Source organism: Corvus moneduloides, chromosome Z, assembly GCF_009650955.1.
Source record: "Corvus moneduloides isolate bCorMon1 chromosome Z, bCorMon1.pri, whole genome shotgun sequence".
In the NCBI taxonomy this organism is placed as follows: Eukaryota; Metazoa; Chordata; class Aves; order Passeriformes; family Corvidae; genus Corvus; species Corvus moneduloides.
Window position 1 is genome coordinate 66,460,674 of NC_045511.1, and position 19,769 is coordinate 66,480,442.

At 43.3% G+C, this 19,769-nt stretch overlaps 1 protein-coding gene across 8 annotated transcripts in view; it reads left to right on the top strand.

The window, feature by feature from the left end:
* Positions 1-11,164: 11,164 nt before the first annotated feature.
* The window catches only part of FCHO2 (FCH and mu domain containing endocytic adaptor 2), an 85,988-nt gene continuing 77,383 nt past the window's right edge, over positions 11,165-19,769 (top strand). For 3 of the 8 annotated variants that reach the window (XM_032095122.1, XM_032095123.1, XM_032095124.1), the window contains exon 1: positions 11,171-11,299. In XM_032095122.1, coding sequence (XP_031951013.1) covers positions 11,273-11,299 — 27 coding nt within the window. In that variant the 5' untranslated portion in view covers positions 11,171-11,272. Of the gene's footprint in view, positions 11,300-19,769 lie in introns of all 8 variants that reach the window. The other 5 variants (XM_032095126.1, XM_032095128.1, XM_032095129.1 and 2 more) reach the window with 4 other exon arrangements.

Sequence of the window (19,769 nt, forward strand, 5' to 3'; positions counted from 1 at the left end):
ATTCCTTATTGGTGGAAAAGAGTTGTTTAAGCCTGTAACAAGAAGCAACTCATTCCAGAGCATTTCTTCTTGAATTCTCTAAAACAAAGACACATTCATAAAATATAACTAGTAAATTACTATAGCTAAGACATCTCTTCAGTTCTTCATACCCTTCCAGTGAGGTTTGTTGTGGCGGTTCTTTACCTTACACTCATGTAGATGATGTGAGGAACTGCTTTTTTAACTATTAAAAAATCAACAATCCAGAATACAATTTCAATCTTCCGTGAACACTGCTGAAAATATGCAAGGAATTCTTGTTTTATTATGCAGGACTGTGTATTTATGGCTTTCAAAACAATGTCCCTTTCTCTATGCCTCCATTGCACTAGGAGAACAAAAGAATGACTGTACTGGGACAAACAAAGAGTCTACCTAACCTAGTATCCTGTCTTTAGCAGCCAATACCTAGGGAAGAAGATAAGATTAAAGAATTATAAGTTATACTATTGCAAAGTATCCTCAAAGACTTCACTAACATGCAGAGCAGGAACTTCCAGAATAAGGGACATTGTCTCTGCATTTAGTAATCCACTCCGGATTTCTCTATGTAGAAAAATCTAAAAATGTAACTATTGATCCTGATCATCATCTGTATCAAAGTGGTTTAACTGTATAGGTATAACTGTACCTATGTTGGAGCATGCCTTAACATTAAGATTGCATGTTTCACTCAAATTTATGTGGAAAGCTGTTGAAAACCTGAGGATGGGTTTGATATTTCTGTCATGGTAGTTTGCTGAAGAACTGCAGCAGTTGCTTCACATCTAGATATAGCAACACATAAGGTAGAACTACATAGCTTTGAAAATATGGAAAATGGGAACTTTTCTGTGAAACGTAGGAGTGAACCTGAGACTCCTTCCATCACAGCATAGTATCTGTCCCTGTGAAAGATGTTTTTCTATCTGCTATGGAATAGAAAGCTTCAGCTTTGTTCGTGCAGTGTTTATCTACTGTTTGTCCTGGTGTACACCCTTACAGATTGCAATGCACACTGCAAAATGTTCTATAATCATGTGGTTTTTTTCAGATCAGATCATAATTCAGACTGCTTACTTATATTAAGTAAAAAGAGGAATAAAGAAGTTTTTTTCAAATGTAGTCCTATAGCATGTTATTAATGATTAAAATGACAGTACACGTGCTCCTCTTATCAAAAGAGACATCCAGATCTAACAGTCTTGGGAATTTTAAAGAAATTTGTACTATGAAAGGAATACGAAAGTTTTCTCTGCATTGGCAAGTTATCCAGCTTGGCATACACTTCCATTGCCAGGAAGAAAGGAGCTTCTAAACTCACCATGGAGCTATGGAAGTGATGGACTAAAGCTACAACCATTTACCAATAACTGTAATACCATTTCAGAATGATACTGTTAATCTTCCATGAAAGTATCTCAAGTATCCATGAAAGTAAAGGTAGATGAAATTCTATAGCTGTGTAGACTTCGGAACTACATTTTTCCTAACCATTTTCTTTCATGTAAGTATTTACTCAGCATAAATTTGATACAAGCTGGTGAATTCATCATTTTCTTAGGGATGACTTGAATGTTCTTCTCTATGCCTTACCTAATAACATACAGAACAAAGTACGAAAACCATTAGTGTGAAGTTGAAGGCAGGTGACGTTTTTCACACTAGAACTAATAGGGTTTCCATAAGGAGGAAGGGAGCCCCCTGAACACCCAGCTGAGAATATCAGCTTCTTACTTTTTCTGGTTTGGATAAAACTTTGTGCTGACAAAACAATGGGTCAAGTTGGGATAAAGCACTTACTGCATGATTGCATTGGACGATGAGCTGCAGCCCCTCACATTGCCACTTAGACCTGGCCCTCTGTTTTTAGTCAAAGATGAAAACCTAACTGCTGTCTTGGGCAAGGAATCACCCTATTAAGGTAGAACAGGAACTCTTTGGAGTCCCAGAAAGAGTCCGGTGGTGCTGACTCTGCCACAAAGACTATATACATGGCAAAGGAGCACTCCAGGTACAGACTGGCCACAGGTGGCACTTGAGTGGCCCTGTGTTCTGGACCAAAAAATGGTACCAACCCCACTGGCTAATACACTACATTGAATCAGTGAAGGGTTGTCATAGGTTAGCAAGCATAGTCCCGGAAGGGATGTCCTTGCTAAGGGGTGCTTACAGTTTCCTCTGGGAACTGATAGAACCTATCAGCTGGCCAGTTTGAATATGGACAATTCTCTAAGCCACTTAAAGTTGTGACCACCTCTGTGATCCACATTTAAGAGTAGACAAACTCCCCCTCCAAGCTCTCTCTCGTTTCTGGCGCTGGCACAGGTGGCTGCGGGCCCCGTGTGGGGGCCAGTGGGCCCGGCCAGGCCCTGCTCGGGCCAGGCCGGGCCGGGCCACGGCCATCCTGGAGCCATGGACCTGTTCCACCTGTGGAACCCCCCCCACTGCCTTGCCGTGGGCAGCCGGAGCGGCTCGGCTCTCCCCCCTCTCCACTGCGATAAGAAAAATTCAACATTCCAGCTGTAAAGCTGCAAGGCCGAGGTGAGATTAACCCTTTTACTGCTGTGAAGAGCTGAAAACCTGAGGGAAGAGAGAGAGGAGATGCTTAAAGCTGAAATTCTGTTGTGAAGCTATGATATATCAGAGTATCCCGCTGTAATCTCATGAAGATCGGGGGGGTGGAGTGTTCAACTCGTAAGCAAAAGCACCTGCGCTGAGATAGGCAGATGCTGACGCAGCTGTAATTTCATGAGAAGTTTGGACAGGGAGAGATGGAAGCGATGAGGACTCTTGCTCCAAACGAGAAAGGAGAAAACCTCAGTCCCTAGAGATGCTCCCAGAGATAGTCCTAAAGATGAAGATGATGAAGACCCTTTGCTCCCAGGGAAGGAGAAGGGCCTCTGTTTTTGTTTCTGAACGGCTCAACCTGTTGCTGCCTGTTCTGAGCTTCCCCTCCCCCCTCCCAAAGACATGTGCTCTGAGCTCCTTTGTTCCAAGCGCGGGCAAAGCCAAATGTAACTCAGACTCTTCAGCAGTGTCTCATTGGCCGGTCACCCCGGGTCCGCCCCCAGTCCTCCCCTTTCCCCTTCTCCGAATAAAAGATGGTCGAGGGGAGGCAAACGCTCTCTCTCAGCTCAGCTACTTTCCTGTAAACATCTCTGGTCGTCTGTCTCATTTGAAGGCTTCTAACTGCAGGGAATTGAGCGAGCAGGGAGCTATATTTCTCCCTCTTTGCTTCTGCTGATGGTATTTGCTCTGCAGCTGATTCAGGTACCGATTTTAGAGCTACTAAAGTGCTAGATTGCCCGTGCTACCTCTCAAGGCTGCTCGAGGCTTTCTAAGGCATTGAAATACAAGCGCTAGCCGGTATAAAGCTGAAAAGATACCTTCCGCATTTGGCGCCCAGCGTGCTATCTCTGAACTCCGGTTCTGAGAGATTTTCAGGGTGTCCCGGCAGCTGTGTCTGCTGGAGTTAGCTCTGCACGTCCTGCTGTGCCAGCTCTGTGTGGCGAGGTGTTACTTTTTGTGTAACATCGAGCCCAGAGCCTCAGCCTGTACCCTCCCCCACGCCACGTGGCGAGGGAACGGCTGGAAAGCAGAAGACCCTTCTCGCGTTTTTTTTTTCTCCGGACCTGCTTTCCTGTGATAAATCCAGAATTCTGGTGAGTATTTCCCTGCTGGTTTAGGGGCTCCTGTCTTAAGCTGGTGCCGGTGCAAACTTTCTCTTTTTTTTTTCCTCCTTTTTGGCGAGTTGGGGTTGAGGTTTGGTGGTGCATTTATAATGGGATCTGAAGTTTCTGCACACCATAGAGAAATATACCACCAAGTTCAAAGTTACCTTTCTTTAACTGGGCATAAATACCCTAAAAATCTAGTTCAATCTTTTGTACAATGGCTTTTTCAGTACTTTCCTAATCTGACCTCCGAAGACATAAGATCTGCTGAATTTTGGGATAAGGTGGGGAGAAAACTCTCCTCTCTGAGGCGTGCAGGAGATGAAACAGTTTCAAAATTCTTTCCTCTCCTGTTACTAAGTTATACTTTGCCGGAGAAAAAGGCAGTACATGAAAAGCCACTGCGAAACCCCCCTGTTAATTCCGTTACACCCTCTTCCAACCCCTGTGTCCCGGACCCCTCTTCCCCTACGCTGGAAAACACAGCTAGAGCAGACTGCTTCTCAGCACAGGAGAGCTATCGTCCTCCTGGCTCACCCGTGTTTCCTCAGCACCCTGCCTTGGATGGGAATCCGGAGCCCATCCCAGGACCTTCCCAACCCCTTTTCTCCACTCCCTTTTCCCCAGTTTCTAGCCCTCATGTTTCAAGCGCGCGTAAAAACCCCTTCTCCCCCGATCTCTTTGTTCCCAGGGACGGCCATTGCCACGTGCTCGCAGGCCAGGAAAAAACCCCTCCCCCCAACCGCGTTTCTCCCAGTTTGTTTGTCTCCAGTAATGGCGGACGCAATGGTCCTTCCTCTCCAAACTACACCTCCCACAATCCCTTTCTCCCCATCCCACAAATCCCTTCTTGTCCCCATCCCCTCCCACTCCTGCGTCACAACCTGACCCCGCCCCCGACCCCGCCCCCACAGCGTCGTGTTTCACCCCTCCCTCTGTTCCCGCCCACGGCTCAAGTGCCGCCCCTGCCTCCCACAACCCCGCCCCCGACCCCTCCCCTCCTCCGGCCGTGTCCCCGCCTCCACTCCCCGCCCCTGCCCCTCCACTCCCCGCCCCTGCTTCCCATTGTCCCGCCCCAGGTTCCCACAGTCCTGTGACTGCCCCTCTGAATCCGGGAGCCCATGGCTACCAGGAAGAAACTCCAACTGCTTCTACTACACTCTCTTGTACTAGCAATGGAGCTAACCCTGACTGGAAACCCCTTTCTTATTCTGATATTAAGGATTTGTGCAAGGCAATTAAGGAGTTTGGAATGCATAGTTAATTATTTTAAGAGCCTTTTAAGTGCTACTTTTGCAACTCACTTACTTGTACCTCATGATTTACTTACATTAATGCAAACTCTTCTCACACCTGGTGATTTTATGGTGTGGAAAAAGCAATGGAAAATAATTTTATCTGATTTATTAAAAATTTTGTGGCAAACTCCAGATAATTACCTGGATTTTGAAAACAATTATATCACATTAGATCTTTTATCTGGTGACAATAATATGGCAAATCCTCAAAAACAAGCAATGCTTATCCCTCGTCCAGTTCTTACTGAAATCACACGTGCTGCTGAAAAGGCCTTAACATTATTACCATCTCAAACTCCTAATTCTCATTATACCACCATCAAGCAATCGCCAAATGAAAATATTATTCACTTTTATAACCGTTTGTACGAAGCTGTCTCTTCCCAGGTCCCTAATCCTGACCTCCAACAAGCGCTCCTACTCGAACTTCTCCAAGTTAATACGAATGATGCTTGCAAACAAGTCATTCTCACTCTCCCGCTGTATCCTCCTCCTACTGTTGAATCCATCCTTGAAGTCTGTACGAAGAAGGTGCAGCTGAACACAGCTGATCCCTTTTTGAAAAAAGTGGGGATGGTTGGGGAGGTTGTGGAGAATGTTACAGGTACAGGAGAAACTGAATCGCGCGGTAACTTTGTATGCTATCGTTGTCAGAAAAAGGGACATGTAGCTCGCAATTGCAGAGCGATTATAACTGCTGATAAAAACTCTCCAAAGACTGTTTCCCCAGGTCAACAGCAGGGAAACTAGCGACTCAACGCGTCCTAACAGCTCCGCATTCAGACATAAATAGGGCTGCAGACAAAGCAACTTGGACTTCTGGACTCAGGTTTAAGGTAACCTGTGATAAAGCACACCATTTCAACAACAACAAACAGACTGTAATACCCATCTCATTCCAGAATGTGGACGACATTCCAGAATTTACATACCTTTTTGTTATTGGGGACACTCGGGAAACACCTGCTGGGATAGAGGTTACACCCACACTGATGAAAGTGGATCAGAACGGGTGTTCTAACCTAATGGTACAATGTATATATCCACCGTATTTTATGCCTAAAGGTCAAGTCATTGCACAGGCCTTTCCACTGCCCAAATACCTGCCCACAGATGGTCATATCCCAGCCATCTGTTGGACTGAGGTTTTGGGAAACAACAAACCTGTAATAGAATGTAAGCTCCGTTACAAATCACATAAAATCAGTATAATGGGAATGTTAGACACAGGTGCTGATGTGTCTGTCATTCCATTTGATAAGTGGCCTACACAATGGGAATTGCAATCTCAGGGCATCATACATGGGATTGGAGGTACCCAAATTGCAAAGCAGTCCAAACACACCATCCAAATTGAAGGTCCTGAAGGACAAATAGTGACACTTCGTCCGTATGTCCTAGACACCAAATTCACCCTGTGGGGAAGGGATGCCATGTCTCAGTGGGGAACAAAAATTGATATCACCCCTAGACATCAAAATTTTCCCTTGCAGGCCACTGAAGCAGAGTGCCATCCACATAAATTAACTTGGAAAACAGATGAACCCGTGTAGGTTAACCAGTGGTCGTTAAAAAAAGAAAACTTAGAGGCACTCAAAACATTAGTGGCTGAACAATTGGCTAAAGGAAATATAGTTCCAACTAACAGCCCATGGAACACACCCGTGTTTGTAATACAAAAACCGGGAAAGAACAAATACAGGCTACTCCAAGATCTTAGAGAAGTTAATAAGGTTATTGAAGACATGGGACCCCTTCAACCAGGTATGCCATCACCTTCAATGCTCCCACAACATTGACATTTAGCTGTTCTTGACATTAAAGATTGCTTCTTTCATATTCCACTCCACCCTGCAGATGCCCCCCGATTTGCATTTTCTGTACCATCTCTTAATCGTGAAACTCCCATGGAACGTTATCATTGGCTTGTGCTTCCCCAAGGTATGAAAAATTCCCCAACTCTCTGCCAAGAGTATATTGCTAAAATTCTATCTCCCATCCGTGCCAAAGCAGAGAAAGCCATCATCCTGCATTACATGGATGATGTGCTGGTGTGTGCTCCCAATAATCAGTATCTCGAGCAGACACTTAACATGGTGGTTGAGGCCCTAGAGGCCAAGGGCTTTGAATTACAACCTGAAAAAATGCAGAGAACAAGCCCTTGGAAATACCTCGGACTCAAAATCACAGAAACCTCTATCACCCCAACACCTGTCACCATTAATAATAACCCAAAAACATTAGAGGAAGTGCAACAGATCTGTGGGACACTGAAGTATTTAAGGTCCTGGTTAGGACTCACCACAGAGGATGTAGCTCCTATTGCAAACCTAGTAAAAGGGGAAGGCGGTCCAGCATCCCCTCGATCCCTGACAGAAGAGGCAAGGCAGTCTCTCAAAAAGATACAAGAGCTCATTTCCACCAGACAAGCGCACAGGTATCAGCCCTCCCTACCCTTTAAGCTTGTCATTCTAGGGAAGGTACCACGCTTTCATGGCCTCATATTTCAGTGGGACAAAGAGCAGAAGGAACCCCTCATCATAATTGAATGGGTATTCCTTCCACTCCAACCTCCTAAAACCATCACACAGCCACAAGAACTAATGGCAAAAATTATCATGAAGGGCAGAGCAAGGCTCCGCACCCTGGCAGGATGTGACTTTGCAAGCATCTATTTACCTGTAACAACTGACGCGTTAGATCACCTACTCCAAAATAATATAAATTTACAATTTGCATTAGATAGTTACTCAGGCCAAATCTCAAATCATTACCCAAAACATGACATGTTTAATCTGCCATTCTCTTTCATCCCTCGAGAGATTCAAAGTAGAAAACCCCTCGATGCGATTACCGTTTTTACTGATGCCTCAGGAAAAAGTAAAAAGTCCGTGGTCACATGGAAAAATCCAAAGACGCAAAAGTGGGAATCTGACATCGAGGTAATCCAGGGATCACCACAAGTAGCTGAATTAGCAGCTGTTGTTAGAGCATTTGAGAGGTTCAAAGAACCCTTTAATTTGGTCACAGACTCAGCATATGTAGCTGGAGTAACTGTTAGAGCTAAGCACGCTCTCCTAAAAGAAATCTCAAACAAGAAAATTTATGATTTACTCTCAAAATTAATTTATCTCGTTTCCCACAGAGAGCATCCCTATTTTGTCATGCATGTGAGGTCACATACAAACCTGCCAGGATTTATTGCGGAAGGTAATCGTAGAGCTGATGCTCTGGCTATGCCAGCAGACATAGTTCTATCAGCCGACTTACCAAAGCTCCCCCAAGTTTTTGAACAAGCAAAATTGAGCCATGCCATGTACCATCAAAATATTCCTGCTCTTATCCGCATGTTCCATCTGCCGCGGACACAGGCAAAAGCAATAGTGGCAACATGTCCCAACTGCCAGAAGCTACAGCTTCCATCACTGGGCATGGGGGTCAATCCCAGAGGCATTAATAGTGGTGAAGTGTGGCAGATGGACGTCACACATTTCCCTGAATTTGGGAGATTAAAATACGTTCATGTTTCTATTGATACCTTCTCTGGTGCTATGTATGCCTCTGCACATGCAGGTGAAAAGGCTAAGGACGTTGAAAAACATCTTGTCCAAGCTTTTGCTGTGCTCGGTATACCTGAGGAGACAAAAACTGATAATGGCCCTGCCTACACCTCTCAGGAGTTCAAAAACTTTCGTCAGCAGTGGGGATTTCGACATGTTACAGGTATTCCTCACTCCCCAACTGGACAAGGCATTGTTGAACGTGCCCATCAAACCCTCAAGCGAATGCTGCTACAACAATCAGGGACCACCAAACTTAACTCACCTGTCCTCAGACTCAGCAAAGCACTGTTTACCATAAACTTCCTGAATGGCACCTTTGAGGATCCAAACCCTCCCATCTATCGTCATTTCCAGAACACCAGGAGACAGAAACTGCAGGAAAATCCAGAAGTCCTGATCCGGGACCCAGAGACTCAAAAAATCCAAGGACCATACAAACTTGTAACTTGGGGACGTGGGTATGCCAGTGTATCTACCCCTCAAGGACTGAGATGGATCCCAGGCAAGTGGGTAAAACCTTATGTCACTTCCTCAAAAGTTAAGGAGGTTAAAACTGCCTCCTGGAAGAGACGCCGTAAAAAGAATCCTGATTTTGCACCTTCATGTAAACCCCCTACTGCAGATCTTTATGTTAATCCCTTAAGTTAAGTTGCACTGTTTTGCACTCAGGTTTTTGCACTGTATTTTGTAAATCTTTGTCCTGATGCTCCATACCATAGATGTCCTGACTAAACCCCTGAGTTTTGACTGGGGAACTAGTTTAAAGGCATCCTAGGTACTGTCGAGGTGTAGGGACGATAGATCACAATTATATTTTGCACTGTTGTTTTGTTACTGTTCTATGCACTTTTAAGTTACTAAGAGTTACAACCCAGCTTTAAAGAAAAAAAAATAGGGAATTGTTGCTGCCTGTTCTGAGCTTCCCCTCCCCTCTCCCAAAGACATGTGCTCATAGCTCCTTTGTTCCAAGCGCGGGCAAAGCCAAATGTAACTCAGACTCTTCTGCAGTGTCTGATTGGCCGCTCACCCCGGGTCCGCCCCCAGTCCTCCCCTTTCCCCTTCTCCGAATAAAAGATGGTCGAGGGGAGGCAAACGCTCTCTCTCAGCTCAGCTACTTTCCTGTAAACATCTCTGGTCGTCTGTCTCATTTGAAGGCTTCTAACTGCAGGGAATTGAGCGAGCAGCGAGCTATATTTCTCCCTCTTTGCTTCTGCTGATGGTATTTGCTCTGCAGCTGATTCAGGTACCGATTTTAGAGCTACTAAAGTGCTAGATTGCCCGTGCTACCTCTCAAGGCTGCTCGAGGCTTTCTAAGGCATTGAAATACAAGCGCTAGCCAGTATAAAGCTGAAAAGATACCTTCCACATCAACCTTAAAATTGCACCCCAAAAACCTTCAAGAGTGGACCCTCGAAAGCAGTTGCAGGAAAAGCTGCAAGTCGGGGGAAGGGACTCATGCAGGCAGAGAGACTCCTCTTCCTAAATGGACTGAACAATATTTGGAAGTGGGTGGCTGTCTCGTTGTGATACTGTTTTCATAGCATGAGCAAGAAGAGACTTCTCTTTCTAAATGGACTAAACAAGGTTATTATGGAAGTGGTAAACAGACTGAAGGGCTGTCTTTTTACATTGTCAGTGGGAGAAGGGAGGAAGGTGGGGGGAGGAGGAGACTTCTGAAGGTGGTATAATTTTTTTTTTCTTTTTTTCCCTCTTTTAGGTCTATTAATAAACTTCTTTATATTCTTTCAAGTTTGGTGCCTGCTTTGCATTTCTCCTAATTCTTATCTCACAGCAGATAAACAGTAATGAGTATTTTGGGCCAAACCACGACACTAAATTGGTGTTTCCGCCCGGTTACAAACCCAACCCGCGACAAGGGTCTACAGACTGAACCGTCATTGAAGAAGGTGAAGATCTGAATTAATCAGTTTCTCCAGACACTTTGGCTTTAGATGCGGTGCATCTTTATTAGGAGCATGCCACTGGAACTGTAAAATTCTGTGGGACAATGTGTTAGAAGTGCAGACTATGCCTTATCTGCAACATTCCCTACGGGACTAATCATCACCTGCTTTCAAAGACCTTACTCTACTGGGCTGGAATGAGACTTAGCTGTGAAGCCACTTCACAGAATCAGAATATTCTGAGTTGGAAGGGACCCACAAGGATCATCGAGTCCAACCCTTAGCATCTTGGGGATGTAAAGGATATCCCGAAGACTCGAATCGTGTCCCCAGGAGCGTTGTCCAAGCGCTTCTTGGACTCCATCAGGTTTGGTGGTGTGACAACTACCCTGGGAAGCCTGTTCCAGTGCCCAGCCACCTTTCTGGGTGAAGAACCTTCAAAGAGCACGAAAGTGCTCTCCCCCGCGCCCGGTGACACTGAGCATGCCCGTTTCCCGGCGGTCACTGGTGCGTCGCAGCGCTTGCACCCGAGGTTTCCGAGCCCGCCCTCTGCAGCCGCGCCCGTGGCGCTGCCGAGCGCCGGCTCCCGCTGTCCCCGCCAGAGGGCGCGCGCTGCCCCCGGCGCTGCCGGGCCTGCGCAGCAGCGGCGGCGGCCGAGCGCAGGCGCGGGGCCGGGCCGGGGCGGGAGCGGCGGCTGCTCCGTCACGGGAAGGGCGGAACGCGGCGGCGGCGCCCGTTTCCTCCGTCGCGTCTCGGCGGCTGCGGCGGCCGCGGCCGGGCTCCCCGGTGGCCGGGGCGGCAGAGGAGGGATGGCGTACTTCGTGGAGAGCTTCTGGGTAAGGCAGCGCCGCGGGCCGGCGACGCCGCGCCGCGGGTGGAACGGGCAGGGCGCGGCGCGGGGCAGCCGCGGTCCCCGCTGCGAGAGCAGCCTCGGCTCTTACGCCACCCCCGGGACTGGGCCGGGGCCTTACGGCGGGGGGGTCGTGCCCGCTGCGCCCGCCGCGGCCGGGCTGGGCCGCGGTGGAGCTGGGTACCTGCAGCCCGCGGCAGGGCAAGGGGACCGCCGGCCCTGCCCGCGCCGCCGTGCTCGGCTGCGTAGAGACGGCGGGAAAAGGGATGGGATGCGATGCGACGGGGATGGGATGTTGCCGTGAGGCGCTGGGCCGAGGGATGCGCGGACACCAGACTCCGTGCGCAGGGTTCCGGCGCTCGCAGTCAGCGCCGTGCCTCGGGGTGACTTGGGCTGCAGGGGGTCTTGGTGCTGTACGGGAGAACAGCACGGGCTGTAGCAGCTTCACATTTGTTTCACGCAAAGGCAGAGCCGCGCCTCGGCGCTCCGCGCTTTTGTACCGCTGCCTTGTCTCCTTGTGCCCGTGAGGAGGTACAGCCCGAGCAGCAGCCAGCTAAGGGAAACAACAGGCTTTCCAGCTTGCTTTGGACATGCGATCTTACAAGTCACATCTGCGCAGATATCTGTATTTTTAAGTGGGTAGATATATATGGATAAAAAGTTAAATTATGGCTTTGGATTGAGCTTCTTGAAATGCAACTAGTTTTCATTGTAGCCTCTGCTAGTTTGAAACATTAAAGCAAGTGGTCTCGTAGTCACCGGACTGTTTACAAAGTTGCTACTGCTTTACATATTTAACGTTTTCTGTGCCTCTCTACCGGGAAGTAGGGGAGACATAGAAATTGTTACTTGATGAGACTGAAGTGAAAGAGAGACAAAATATCTTTTAGACTCCTGCTTTTCAGTTGTAAGCAGCAGTTACTCTTAAACTTCAGGAAAAACCAATTTCACAATTACACTGTTCTTGAATATAAGGCATAGCTCAAGTTTATGTTTTGTTTACAATCTTGTGTTTAGTTTTGAATCCTTTGCTTTCAACATACTATTAAAATTTAATGACCCAAGATACTAATTTGCTCTCTTCGCATACAAATCTGCTTAATTTGAAGCCTCACTGTGGGATATCAATATTAAACTAACACGTGGAAGAATTTTATCTTTCATAAAAATAAGATTTAAATTAATATAAAATGTTGCATTTTCATTGGAAAAGCTTCTGTCTTCTCCTAAGATTAAAGCAAAATAGAAGTTGTTTATTCAGCTATCACAACTGAAATTGAACACTTTTCTATTAAGCTTTTTTTATGTACTGTGGTATGTTCATTTAACTGTCTGATTGGTTGTGTTGTGTTTTGTTAGTAAGTCAGTTAAATTGGTGAAGGCAATGGGCTGTTCCCATACATTCTGTTTCCATGTCTGTGTCTTCACAAATGCTTCCAGCAAATATGAAGTAGTAGGCATCTACCCCAAATTCCTATTCTCTCTTTCTGCTTTGTAGATTCTCTGCATTATAGCTTTGTTAGCAAAACCCCTAGTGCGGGTTATCAATGAGTGTAGTTTTTCTCATACCTCCAAAAATGATACAAGACAGGACAGTAAGTTTGTTCTTGTTTGTCTTGCAGTGATGACAAAGACATTAGACAGGATCTTAACTTGCAAAATTTGACAAAGAAACTTTTGTAATACCATAGATAGGGTTCTATTTTGTATAGGGGTAAAATTAAAAGGAATAGAGAATGCTCCTTCTTTATTGCTGTGGGTGAATATTTTTCAAGATTAACCGTAATGATGGATTTGTAAAATCTGAATGTATTGAGTTTCTATATATCCTCAGAACTAGGCATAAATTATAGGTTTGTGCATTTTGAATCATTAGTTGTCTCCATTTGCACTAACATTTCAGAATAGGTTGTTGTTCAGAATTGTTACTGCTTTGGAAGACTTCGGAAACAATCTATATGGGCTCTGAATTATGGTGAGAAAGGTAAGATAGGAATTAGAAGTTATATGTGAAAATGTACTAAATGCATAATGACTAAAAATAATGAAGATAATTTTGTAAGGAGAAAGGAAGGTTGTAATATGTAGAACTTTGGAAGGATTGTCTTCTATTTCTTCCTTGCCCCACTAGCCAACCCCAGGCAAAATATTTTTGGGAATATGGAATAGGATAGTTAGGCTTTTTGAAGCACTGATTTGAAAATTAATCGAAAACATAATTAGTATTTAATTATTTGACATAGATTCTGTCATAAACTTGCAGCTGAAATTATGCATTGGAAATGGAAGTCTGGGTCTTAAGCTGTATGATGCTCTCCCTTGATTTAGTAGTTTGCTGTAAGTAAGAGGAAAAGAGATCGGAAACTTCAGGGACTTTAATGATTTCCCCAGAAAAGCAGAGTGGCATATATGTGAGTGTATCAATTTCTTACACACAATTTAAGCTGCTGCCTTCCTAAATGTGCTCATGTAAACAAATCTTACCTTCTTTGTTGTAAGTCTTGAAAATTGTCCTGAGGCTTTCCTCTTGCACTGCTTTTGAAAGTGTTTAAATAGTTACACATTTTGGTTTTATTGTTGTTAGAGGGTGTAAGAAAGTTGGATGAGCCTGCCATCTCTTGACTGCTTTGTAAGAGGTCAATGAGTGATAAATAAGACTGTTTTCAGGATGTGTAAAGCTAAAGTACAGAGACCTCTACTGTCACTTTAAAAATTTACTATCCCTTGAAAAATTTAAGGGTCTGCTAATGCAGCACGGCACTCTAGAGCAGCAGTTATCCAAACCAGGAGGATATTTTTGGGTGTCAAAAGTTATGAACTAGTAGTACAGGCTGTAAGTGGCTTTGATTCTTATGACTAAGTTTTAGGCATTCAAGTCACATGGCCAAACATTCCCAGCTCCTAATTAGGATTTGTCATAAAACATCTTACTCTTGCTGCTATGTATATGCTACATCAAAACAACATCCTAATTTAAAGGTAAAACTATCATAAACATAGCTGCATTTTATCACTTTAAATACACTGTTACTGGTATAGGAGTATAGAAAGTGTTCTTTATCACTGACTTTCTGTTTTCTTAACAGAAAACATTGCTCAAACTTTGACATTGTATTTAAACTGACCAGTGCAGGTGATTCTTTTGACATAGTTTAAAAGAATTACTATTAACAAATCAACAAGAATAAGCCCCTTCCAAACCAGTCAGTGGTTGTTTATGAATTGTTTAAAATTAATTTGATTAAACTATTGAAAAGTTCTATGAATAGCTGAAGGTGGTTTCTGTGTAACTCTGTGCTTGGTAGCTCTGGAAGTTCTTGCGTATTTAAATATATGTATAAATTGGCTTTGACCATTTTATTTAATTTTTTAATTGGTTGCTTTACTTGCAGCTTTTGAGAATGGCTGTGTTGAGGATTCCTTTTTTTTTTCCAAAGACTTTTGTGGGGCCAAGGCTTGGCAGTATCCTGGTTTAATAACCGTAGCTTTGTGAAGAAGCTTGCTCTGTTGAGCGTGAGATGTATTGTCTTATGAACTTGTGAGTATATGAGTAGCACTGAGACTTGCCACACTGACATCTGGAGTTACATTCATATGTTTACGCAGCACTACTCTTCTGCTGGGCATACAGCTGGATGCTCTGTTTCAGGGGAACTTGTGCAATGTTTGCTTAGTCTCCTCCCTCTGTATGTGTGTATCTAGCGTGACTTGGCAGCTTTCCATCTGTTTGTAAAAAAATATTTTTAGTTACCTATATATGGTGGAAAATATCTGTCTTGCCTCATATGCATAGAGCTTCTCTGGAGCTGATCTTTATTTGATATGTTGAAACGGGAAGGTGGAAATTGAAGCTGATGAGTTGTTTTTGTGTCCAATCTTCTCAAAACTTTCAGAACTGAAGAAGATACACTACCTGTGCGAGCATCAGGTGACTGCTTTTCTGTCATGTTTCAATGCTCTCAATTTTCTACAGCTCTTTCCAACACTCAGAAATTGAAATTTACTGAGAGCTTTCAAAAATGTAACACTGTACTATTAATCGTACAAGTATTTTTATGTATTCAGGGCCTGTTAAATTAAATTATTTTCTATGTAGACAGCATGAAAGACATGCTATTTATTTAAAACTGCAACAAGGATTAACAGTTTAAAGAACATGACAACAGTGTTTGTCAGAGCATCTAAAATGAGTTTACCTATCCCTGAATTTAGTATCTGACCAGTCACAGTCACCATAGTAGAACCATTTATTTGTACTGGGTAAATAGAAAGTGGTGTAACAGAGTATAAACTTTTTACACTAATAGATGTTAACGTTGAACAGTTTTAAACCAAAGGAGGCAGAGCTTGCACTCAAACAATTTGATTTGAAAATAAATGCTGCTGCAGATTGCCTAGAAATTTCTGGCTATTTTACTAAATGCAGAGTTTGAACTCAGAATTATTTTTGTTGCAACAAACAAACTTATTCTTAAAAACTTGAAGTATTTTAAGTAGTTCAGTAGAACAGAGTTCCTGTAATCTGTTTCCTGTTATGCACAAGTCATGGAAATGCTGATTTCTGACTACATGTTTGCTGACAGGGCTACTTTCATTTCCACGAGGAAATCTTTGCGACTAGTTCTTGATGAAGGGAAATGGAAGGACTGTTTGCTCTTGCTTTCCATGACTTAATTTGTCTGTGTACATAGTTGGTCAGTAATACTTCATTGTAGGCTTATTTAAGTGTTTACTTGTATTTGAAGTCTTGTTTTCTCTAATGGCTTGCTGTCAGGGGACGTCTATGCTCTCAATACAAAAGAGCTTTCTTACAGTAGTGTAGAGCAGGAAATCTCAGAACAAACACCATCTTCTGAAGAGAGTTTTGCTAGCTCTGAGTAAGAAGGAGAAAACTGCTAATGAACGTCAGAGTAATTAAATGGTGCCTATATGGAGAGGGGACTACTTACATTTTGCGTTCTCATACACAGTTTTACATTTGTTTTTTATTGAGTAATGACAGGCTCACCCTCAACAGATGGTGGTTTACCTACAAAATGACATTCAGAATGTTCTTTCAAACTGATCTGGAAGTCTGTTACCTAGAGCCTGATGTTATACATGACAACAGAGGATCATCTTTCTCCACAGTGCAACAACTTGTAGAAGAAGAATCTGCATCTGACTTCACTGTCTGTTGTACCAGTGGATGGTAATTGCTTATGAATGGGACTGGAACGTTTCATCATTCCTTCTATTATATGCTGCATTAATTTATTTTTAAGTTGGCCAGTACTGGACTGTTGCCACTAGGAAGGAGCAAGTAAAAACACCCAATTGAAGAAAAAGTGTCTAGACACACAATTTCCATGTACAGAATTCTATACAGTAAGTGGGAAGGAGAAGTGTTGAGAAAAAACAACCAAAACACAAACAGTGTTGATGGCGTATGTGCATGTAAGAGGATAAATACTTACTTGGCTTTTGTAAATTGAACAACTTTTCCTCCTAGCCACCATGTACATCTGTCTCTTTATCCTGAATACAGAACCTTAAGTCTGATTGCTGCTCTTCATGAATGTAACTACTGAATGGAGAAGTTGTGGAAGGGCTGTATAGCTTTTTCTAAAGCAGAAAAACATCTGCTCTCTGCATTGAGACACCATACTTAATTTGGTTTATGTACACATATGTCTGCACACATGAGCAGAATTGTCATCAGGTTAGTCATCAGAACTGTTGGTCATGTGAAGAGTTTTGAAGTCTAGATGTTTGTGCTTTTAGATAGAGCCTGGAATAGGTAATATGGGTTATATCTCACATTATGTTTACTAGTGAAGACATGTCTTTTAGTTGTGCCAGACTTAAACCATGTAGGCCCTCAAATCTGTGAGCCTCCTTTCGACTTGCTGTTTTGTTTAAACTTTAATATATTTTGCATATAGGTTCTTGATCTCTGATAACTATTGATAGTGTATAAGAGATGAGGCTTTCAGGAGACTTAACTGAGGAAAGTATCTGTTCCGTTTCTCTGTCATGCTTTCTACTATTCATTGCGAAGTCAGGAAGAAGAGTAGGACTGATTAGAAAATCTAATTTAAGTGGAAAAATTATTTCCTTAGCAGTAACCTTCAGTTACAGTTAAGGAACAAGATAATGATGGCAGTTGGTTGTTCAGGATCATTCCATTCTCTGAAGATTTGCATGGTTACATTTCTGACGGTTTATCAGGAAGGCTGCAGCCAGAGGCTGTGTCATGGCTGTGCTAGCTTTCCTGCATTTCTAAATTGGCAGGAAATTTATGGAACTCCTGTGTAGAAAAGGCCGCATTAAAAGTTTCCATTATGAAAAGTTTAGAAGCAGCCTATGTTCAGCACATTTTGATCAACATGCTGTTTTAGCTGGAAGAAACACCTAAGAGCAAAGAATGTTTCATATAGGAGAATTTGATTAGTTTTTCAGGAAGAAATGCCTAACACTTATTTGTAAATGTTTATCTATAAATTTGGGTACAGTAACAACTTTGGAGTAGTTAAATAAGAATTATATTCTCTATTCTAATTGAAAATACCAATGAAGTCTTATTATAATGCAATGGCATTCAGCATTTATATTGAGTAACTACATAAAGTTAATAAGTTAGGGCACCAGTATTCAAAGTTACTGTGGGCCTCAAACTACAAAGAAAAATGTTTAGATAGGGGTAAAAGGGGAGAGAAACTATTTAGACTGGTACTTGAGTAGGATAACATTTAAATAAAGTTGCATATTCTACTAATTGGTGCTCCTATCCTTCTTTTACTTTTCAAGCTTGTAAAAGCCTTGCTCTGTGGAGAGTCCTTTTAGAGTTTGCTGGTTTTTCACCTGTTCCATTTAGTTCTGCTTGTACTTTTTACAGACTGTAATTGCACTTATACCACTCTAATCTGAATTTTGGTGCACTTTTTCGGGTTACAGCTTACAGCTTACTGCAACCATGGAAACTGTGATTTTATAGGGTTTTTTTTCTATTTGGTTTTGGTTTTCCCAATGCTTGGAAGAAGTAAAGCAAATAATCCTGGCTAGTAATCTGTATCAAATTGCCTTCAGTTATCTGTTATTTGTAAATTTATGTGTCTGTGTGTGGTGTCCTTTAAGGCAACTTGAAACTTAGTGGAAGTGGACTTAATACCATGACTGCTGTGACGTGTTTCCATCCACCCATGACTGCTTCTCCTTATTTAAGACGGCAGGTCCCTGCATGCCTTCTCCTCCTAGCTCCCCCCTCTTCTTCTGAGCAATGCAGCTTGTTTGTGTCCTTGCAGTGATCTGGATCAGTGATTCTTGTTTTTATTTGCCAGCTTTATTTTTCAGCTGTATAATTTCCCTGATAGAGTTTGCCTTATGGCTGGACAAAAAAATTTTTGCAGAACTGAACAGACAGAAATGTTTGGAAGGGTATATGACCAAATTCTCAGGCTCCTCTCACTGGCAATATAGAGCTGCCTTTGTTAAAAGTCCAGGATTTTAAGGATGTGAAGGTACTTGAGTGCATCCAGAGGAGGACAACAAAGCTGGTGAGAGTGCTGGGAGATGTGTACTGTGAGAAGCCACTAAGGACTTTGGGCTTGTCTGGTTTGGAGAAAAGGAGGCTGAGGGGTGACCTCATTGCTCTCTACAGCTTCCTGAGCAGGGGAAATTGGGAGGGTGATGCCCATCTCTTCTCCCTGGGAGCTAAGGATAGGACATGTAGGAATGGTTGAAAACTGTGCCAGGGAAGGTTCAGATTGGACACTAGGAAGCATTTCTTTACCCTAGGAGGGTGGTCAGACGCTGGAATGGGCTTCCTGGAGATGGTGGTCAATGCCCCGAGCCTGTCAGTGTTTAAAGGGCGTTTGGACATGCCCTTAACACCATGATTTAACTTTTGGTCATCCCCAAAGTGCTCAATCAGTTGGGCTAAATGATTGCTGTAGATCCCTTCCAGCTGAAATAGTCTATTCCATTCTATGCTATCCCGTCCTGTTTTTCTTTCCCTTCCACTCTGAACATGTATGCAGTTTTCCTGAGGGCACACTTTGCACCTTCTATAGGAGCAGCATTATGGATCTGAAGCTTTTATAAGGCAGAAGGGGAATGGATAGTCTGACAAGAAGACTTTATTTGTAGCAGTGCTCTTATGCTGTGCCTTGCCTTCCTTTCATTTCTGTCATTCCTTTTTGCTGTCAGGAGGAAATTCATCATGGTGCCAGAGGTCATAACCTGGCCGAATTTATTAATCAGTGCTTAGAGCAGTGTCTCAGTTTTAATAGTGAGGTATGCCTTACTCACTGGAGAATGTTTTGAAATGAAACTTAAGAATAGACAAAGAGAAGGTGCTAGTGAGAAGATCAGTGATTCTTTTTTTAACCAGTTTTACAAAAAGCAGGGGAAGAAGGGTACCCAATAATCCCAATTAAATTTTAGTTCATGGAAAATAATGTAAGATATGAGAGGAT